This window comes from Centroberyx affinis, unplaced genomic scaffold, assembly GCF_046629955.1.
Source record: "Centroberyx affinis isolate AG114_WGS23_722 - 3 ecotype Tasmania unplaced genomic scaffold, CSIRO-AGI_Caff_v1 ptg001223l_1, whole genome shotgun sequence".
In the NCBI taxonomy this organism is placed as follows: Eukaryota; Metazoa; Chordata; class Actinopteri; order Beryciformes; family Berycidae; genus Centroberyx; species Centroberyx affinis.
Genome location: NW_027279738.1, coordinates 90,406 through 97,797, shown reverse-complemented (window position 1 = coordinate 97,797; position 7,392 = coordinate 90,406). Strand labels below are relative to the sequence as shown.

The following is a 7,392-nucleotide window of genomic DNA, read 5'->3' as shown; positions in this document are numbered from 1 at the left end:
GGAAGTAGTGCTAGAATTTCCGCTACGTGAACTCTTTCTGCTTGAGGGTTTGCTGGCAACATTTGACACACTGTCCTCTGGATTAATACCATCATCATCATTGTCACCCTTAAATGCATGTTCAGCACATGATACCCATCTTTCCACATCAGAAATAAATTCATTATTAGATATCATTTTTGCTTTGAACCATATGTCATGCTTTTCTTTTTCATCAACAGGTAACATACCCATCAAAGAACCATGAATACCTTTTGCTTCATCACACAAATTGACAAGATCATCAAGAGCACATTGTACCTCTGATTTTTTACCTCTTTTTTGCATAAGCCCTTGCATATTTTCTCTTAACTTACTAGCCTTATTTAGCTTAGCTTTCCTAGCATTTTGCAACCTTTCCAGCTTTTCTGCAAACGCCTTAGCAGTTAATTTTACAACACGTTTTTCTTTGTCCTTTTGTGTATCAGCGTCATTCGTGATACTGTTCGATTCCGCTGATTGCGCAATAGCCTCAACGGGCCTGTCCATAGTTTCACGTGCATCCATAATGTTTTTTCCCCAAGCACGCTTGATCGTTACCAAGTTAATAAAGTCAATTGTCCTCCCTTTTCGACCACCAGTGCATTGGATTTACGCCACTATACGTAGCGAACATTGTGTGCACACAAACATGAATGGCCATTCATTGCAATTTGTAGCGCTACACATACCTCCCGTTGGGCGCCGTGATGATCCCGGTGAACGACTCCTCTGCCGGCATTTGAAGAGCCGCTCCCGATGTCCTACTGGCGGATGGCCTTGATCCGAAGGATGAAACGTGCTGAACGCTCCCAACGGCAGCAGGCATCGGCGTCCTCTCGCCGATAGCTGGATGTAGCAGCCGGGCTCAGATGGGTAGAATAACCGGCGTTTGGATGTCCGGTTTCCAGCGTCCACTCAGCTGGAAACTGCAGCGGTCGAACTGACATCTATTGCCGCACGCGATGAAGCTCTTCCAGCGTCACTAAGCATAGTTTTTTGACTTGAATGTAGCGGCTAAGCCTAAACTTAAAGCCACTGAGGGGCTGCATAGACGGGCTAATAATTGACGCGCACGCCTTAACACCGCTTAGGAGTGTCTAGGAAAATAACAGTCCAACTTCTGTTGTTTGCTTTGATGGGATTTTTTATTGCTCACCGTTGTGGTCTTCAACATGTTAAAGGCAAGAATCCATAACCGACGTGTGCATAAATCTCCATGATAAAGCCGACATTTCACCAATACAACAAACAAAGCGTTCATATGCCGTGGCTTGGCGGTCAAAAAACTGTATGTGCTCCTCCGTCCAGCAACACCTGTTACCTGAACAAAGGTTCCTACCTATATAGTGACCCATAGCACAATGGTGACCCCTACTGGACCAATTTGGTGTCTTTCATATAAAGAAACACTGGAAATGGCTCCTACAAGGAGATTCAGTGTTTAAAGCTATGAGCTATTTTATCACTACAAACTGGCATACACTACAACCAACCATGGAGGGCCTGTACAGCTTAGGCTTGTAGGCAGAGACCTTCAATGAGGTGCAACACACGTGATTCAGAGCACATCAATGGACCTTCAGACTAAGGGCTTAGCGGTCAGCTACCCGAGAGTCCCACCCCAGCTATCAAACCACCTCCCACCTGCTGTGACGTTATTTAAAAGCTGAACAAAATACAATAGATAAGACTAAAGGACACAGACTAAACAATTAACATACAAGATTTGTTTAAAACTTCGCTGCATATGCCAGGGGGAGTTAGGTAGTTCAGCACCGAACCATCGGTCCAGCGCTGAACTGCAAGCACCCAGGCGCGCACAGGGAGCCTCCACACCAAACTAGGGAGCAGCGGGGCACTGACTGGCCTGACTGCGCTTCTCCTACCACTGGAACATCTCTCCCTACACTATCTATCTTCACCACCAGTAGCCCTAACTGACTGCGAACGGGATCCACCCCCCTCGATATGAGTGCAAAGCTGAACTTTGCTGGGTAAAACAACCCCTGTGTCCACCAAGCACCAATCCCTAGAGCTCTTTCATGGGCTCCCGACTCTGTCCTTTATCAGTTTCACTGACAGTGCCCGCAATCAGATGCAGGTGAGCCCTTTTAGGACTGGATGGTTGCTAATTTACAATAGTTCATGTCAATGTGCATGTTCTCAACAAGAACACCGTAGTGATGCGTAAGATTAACGTTAGGTAAGGTTTGCTAGCTTGATGTAGCCAGCTTGCTATCGTAGCAAATGTTAACTTATCCTAATAATCAAAAAACAGCCATATCCTTCTCTCTATTCTTCTTTGCACATTCAGTGTGTGCAAATTCCTCTATGTGACTAATGTTGCGGCTTGAGAGAGCTGGGAGATCATTAAGACATGTTGTCATCGACACATTTTTCATGAAATAATGTATAAATATTATATTTAAGCAAGCTTGGGTTACCCCGCTGCTAAAGAAACCTACACTCAACCTAAGATCTCGGGTTGAAAATTACAGGCCGGTTTCACTCCTCACCTTCCTTTCCAAGACACTTGAGCGCACACTTGAGCGACACCCAGCTCTTCCTATCGTTCCCGCCAGAAGACCCCACAGTCTTGGCACGGATCTCGGCATGGATGAAGGAACACCACCTTCAGCTTTACCTATCAAAGACTGAGCTCCTTCTCATTCCAGCCAGTCCCTCTATTCAACAACAGATCAGTATCCAGCAAAAAAAAATCTTTATCTGCCTCTACGCACTATATGCACTGCCTCTATGCACTGCCTCGTGGCACCTATGTCCTGTCGGAGTAGAACCTAGCTTTATGGCACTTACTCTCGTTGTTCTCTCCTGACTAGATCCTTTCTTGTGTTGTATTAAAATCTCATGTGTACGTCGCTCTGGATAAAAGCGTCTGCCAAATGGGAAATTGTAATTGTACTCACTGTAGTGTAAGAAAGAAGAAAGAAGACTATACCTAACCAAAACCTCTCTAATAAGACTAGGTTGACCTAGTGCAAGCCTGGCCCTTGATGTCTCGCCTCCTCTCGGCTTTCAAACCGTAGTATAATACGTGTTCTGTACTGCACTCTACTCTGTAGTGATCAGAGGCATTTTGTATAATTTTAAAGGCCCATTCACATCCAGAATAATAACTGTACATACTATATACTGTATATTCAACACTTTCATTTAGAAAAACAATGTATATTCAATGGAAACATTTTAAGAGTTTTGCAAAAGAGAACTCAGGAATAGTTTGTAAATACATTTGTTTGAAAACAAAATTCATTCAATCACACTTCTTACATGCTCATGTTGTTAACTTGTTCATCTTATCTGTCTGCAATGACAGCTTAGAAAAAAGCCTGTGGACTGTCGATAGACTTCCCCTTCAAAAATGCATAGCATCACAGTTTTGCTTCAAAGTATAGGTTAAGACATTCTTAGTATCAATATGGCAAAACTAGTCAATGAGCATCCAAATGAAGCTATGAAAGCGGAGTTTTTGCTGTGCACTCGCACTTTGTGAGGTTAAAGTGCAGGCAGTCAGCTTTGAGGGTACTGAAACATATCAGTGAAGAGTTCATTGTTTTTTCACATGATCCCATTCATTACAAGATATCACATGTGTTTGAACAGATTAAGATTATATTTAATAAAGTAATTACAGATATTTACAAAAACGTCCCATGTATCAGCTAATTCTGACTCAGCTACATCCAAAGAGCATCTGTCCATTCCACACTAAGGACCCAATGTAGCACTCATTATTTTCCAAATTGGTAGGAGCAGATGTTAATGTGAGGACACATTTTTGCACAATTTGCACTGCTGGACATGTAATGCCATTAAAGGAAGAGGCAGTCATTTTATGCACTGCTCTCTTAAGTTTGGAATGGGATAAACATCATGTCCATCCTATCAGACAGACAGACGGCTGTCTTGTTTGGTCTTGTGATCATGCAGCTGTGACTCTTCACTGATAAAGGTAATGTTATCATGCCATAATCGCCTAACTCTCATCACTGCCATGCCTGATTCTTTCATAGCTTGTGTCCAAAATGCTTATCACTAAAGCTAGAGCTATTGCCTCACAGTGTATCCATTCATTCAGATCACCACTGAACAAAATGTTACAAGCTATACATAATATATCACGAGTCCAGCGTCTCCAAAAATACTGTGACATTGCATTTCTGTATCCATGCACAATAAGTTGTCCTGTGCCAAACATGCATTGATGGATGAGGGGACAAAAAAAGATTATGTAAGTGGCAGGCGTTTCTTTTGGTGACATGAAGAGCACCACACCCCTTTGTTGGATTATTTAAGTGCCTGGACGCCTGCATCAAACCCTCTGCAAACTCAGAGGAAGGCTGTGTCTGAGAAGAAAAGTGAGCCAGTTACATCTGCAACAATCATGGCACCAGCTGGGGCAAAGAAGGTAAGCCTGCATACTGGAATATGACTTTTTATATGAACACTTAGACGCCCACACAGAATGAGTGCTATCCAGTTTAACTCTTGTTGCATGGTTCGTTGAAGTTATCAAGCCAATGACTACAGCACACAGATTTCGTGGTCATACCTGTGCGCGGCTTTGTGCACATTTAAATGGTCACATGCATGCTGCCAAATAGTACGAGCCTATACTTTGTGAGTCTGTCTCATGACTTGCTTGTTGCATGGCTGAATCTCCCTCAGAATATCCTGCAGCGTCTGGATGCAGGCGAGATCGTCATCGGGGACGGAGGCTTTGTCTTCGCCCTTGAGAAGAGGGGCTACGTGAAAGCTGGACCATGGACCCCCGAGGCAGCTGCTGAGCATCGTGAAGCAGGTACTACTTTTCTCTCATCCTTTTTCCAGACATTGCATAGCAGGCAGAGACTATTCACTGGCTTCCTAACTTACCTGTAAATCTGGTTGTTAGCAGTTAATATGTACAATTGCTGAATGAGCCATCTTCTTGTTTCAGTGCGCCAGCTGCACCGGGAATTCCTCAGGGCAGGATCCAATGTCATGCAGGCTTTTACTTTCTATGCAAGCGATGATAAACTGGAGAACAGAGGCAACGCTCAGCGCTTCACTGTGAGTAGAGGGACCTGTTATGATCTGAGTGACCGCAGCTGATGAGAAGCCTCATCTTGAGTAATGAAGAGGGGCAAGGGCGCTTGCAAATAAGTAGAACAAGCAGTTTCGCTTCCTCTTGGCAGACTTCAGGAGAGTTAGTCCAGGACATGGGATGCCTGGAACAAGAGAATGCATTCATCAAAAATGAAAAGGGGAACTTAATTGTCCCTCATACTAACTAAAGTTAAAACTCTATATTACTCTAGTTCCTCTGAGCCTTTAATTTTATGAGGTTTAGGCTTAGACATTTGGTGTGTTTGCTTGTAATTCTTCATACTTGGCTAATAAAGAATTTCTCTGAATTCTAGGGGCAGCAAATTAATCTAGCAGCCTGTGACCTGGCCAGGGAGGTGGCCAGTGAGGGTGATGCTATGGTGGCTGGAGGAGTCTCCCAGACCCCTTCTTACCTCAGCTGCAAGAGTGAGAATGAAGTGAAGGCCATGTTTAAGAAACAGACTGATGTCTTTGTCCAGAAAAATGTGGACTTCTTGATTGCAGAGGTATGAAGCAACACACAAGGACTTGACATGATTGCTAAAAGATCCACTTGTCTTGATGTTTACCAGGCTTATGTGCTTGTTTGCAGTACTTTGAGCATGTGGAGGAAGCTGAGTGGGCAGTCCAGGTTTTGAAGACAACCAACAAGCCTGTGGCCGCAACTCTGTGTATTGGACCTGAAGGAGACCTGAATGGAGTCAGCCCCGGGGAGTGTGCCGTCAGACTTGTCAAAGCTGGTATGACAAACACTTCTGGAGCTCTTATTGAATTATGATATTGTTTCCATAGTTAATATTTTCAGTTACTCTTCATGGTTCGTAGTTCGTATTCAATTTGACATGTTGATAGAAGGTATTGCTGTGCAAGTCTTCTTATGCCACTTAACAAAATTGAATTAATTATGTCAGTATTTAAAAACATATTTCAATATTTTTTTCAGTTTTTCATGCTCTATTGAATTTGGCAAAAACTGTTAACACCTAACTTTGCTTGAGAGTCAACAAATCTTAGCCCTGGTCAAGATTGCATATTATTGACTCTTCATAGGAGCTCAGATTGTGGGGGTGAACAGCCACTTTGACCCCATGACCTGTGTGAAGACCGTGAAGATGATGAAGGAGGGAGTGGAGAAGGCCAGGCTGAAGGCTCACTTCATGATCCAGCCACTAGCCTACCACACTCCTGACTGCAACCGCCAGGGCTTTATTGATCTGCCAGAGTTCCCTTTCAGTATGTATTCACACTCACTACTGCTGTGTCTCTCACATTTGCTTCCTTATCCCTAAAGTTGAAGTGGCTTACGGGCAATGCATTTAAACAGACACATGCACAACTCGGTTTGTGAGTTGTCTGATTATGTGTGTCTACTCCCACAGGTCTGGAGCCAAGGACCCTGACAAGATGGGACATGCACAGATACGCCCGGGAAGCCTACAATGCTGGTATTCGTTACATTGGTGGCTGCTGTGGATTTGAACCCTATCACATCCGCGCCCTGTCTGAGGAGCTGGCACCTGAGAGGGGTTTCATGCCTGCTGCCTCAGAGAAGCATGGCAACTGGGGTAGTGGCCTGGAGATGCACACCAAGCCATGGGTCAGAGCTAGGTACAGAAGCTATTTGTTTTTCCCATCCTTTAATTTTCCTTGCAATATCTCAAGCTTTTGAATCACTAAATTGGTTCCTCAATGTTATTCCTCCCTTTAGGGCCCGTCGTGACTACTGGGAGAACCTGAAGCCTGCATCTGGCCGTCCCTTCTGCCCGTCCATGTCCACCCCTGATGGATGGGGCATTACCAAAGGCCATGTTGACCTGATGCAACAAAAGGAGGCCACCTCCCAGCTTCAGCTGAAGGCGCTCTTTGAGAAGGCTAAGTCCAGCCACTGAGCACTCCTCCTGGGTATGGGCAGGGAGGATGCCTCTAGGTAGAAGACTCACACACATTCCCTGAAGTTTACATACCAAAAAAGATACAATGCTGATGTTATTCTGTCTTTCTAGGACCTTTTCTTTCTGTGAACAAAATTGATGTCATTTAGATTTGTTGCCACTCAAGAGATTGGATGCAGTGGTCTTCTGATGAGATTATTTTTTAGATGAGATCCATATTTCAACTGCAAGCCTCCTGAGTGTTCTGTTTAAGTCAGATGATTATCCAATTTTGGCATCTTGGTGAAATTACTGTGACCACAATGTTCAAAAGAGCAGCTGAGAATATCACCTGAGCAAAGACTTATTTTAACACTCCAAAGTGCCAAAT

The 7,392-nt window shown here is 44.0% G+C and overlaps 1 protein-coding gene across 1 annotated transcript; it reads left to right on the top strand.

The window, feature by feature from the left end:
• The first annotated feature begins 4,426 nt into the window (after nucleotides 1-4,426).
• Nucleotides 4,427-7,045, top strand: LOC139648524 (betaine--homocysteine S-methyltransferase 1-like). The gene is made up of 8 exons (XM_071524674.1): nucleotides 4,427-4,450; nucleotides 4,711-4,843; nucleotides 4,982-5,094; nucleotides 5,445-5,636; nucleotides 5,723-5,870; nucleotides 6,181-6,363; nucleotides 6,510-6,738; nucleotides 6,839-7,045. The coding sequence occupies exons 1-8, from the start codon at nucleotides 4,427-4,429 to the stop codon at nucleotides 7,017-7,019; spliced, it is 1,203 nt and encodes a 400-aa protein (XP_071380775.1). The 3' UTR covers nucleotides 7,020-7,045.
• Nucleotides 7,046-7,392: the final 347 nt, after the last annotated feature.

Coding starts and splice junctions, on each gene's coding strand:
- LOC139648524 (XM_071524674.1), top strand. CDS start 4,427: ATGGCACCAGCTGGGGCAAAGAAG. Junction 4,451..4,710: donor CACCAGCTGGGGCAAAGAAG/GTAAGCCTGCAT, acceptor AATCTCCCTCAG/AATATCCTGCAGCGTCTGGA. Junction 6,364..6,509: donor TCTGCCAGAGTTCCCTTTCA/GTATGTATTCAC, acceptor CTACTCCCACAG/GTCTGGAGCCAAGGACCCTG.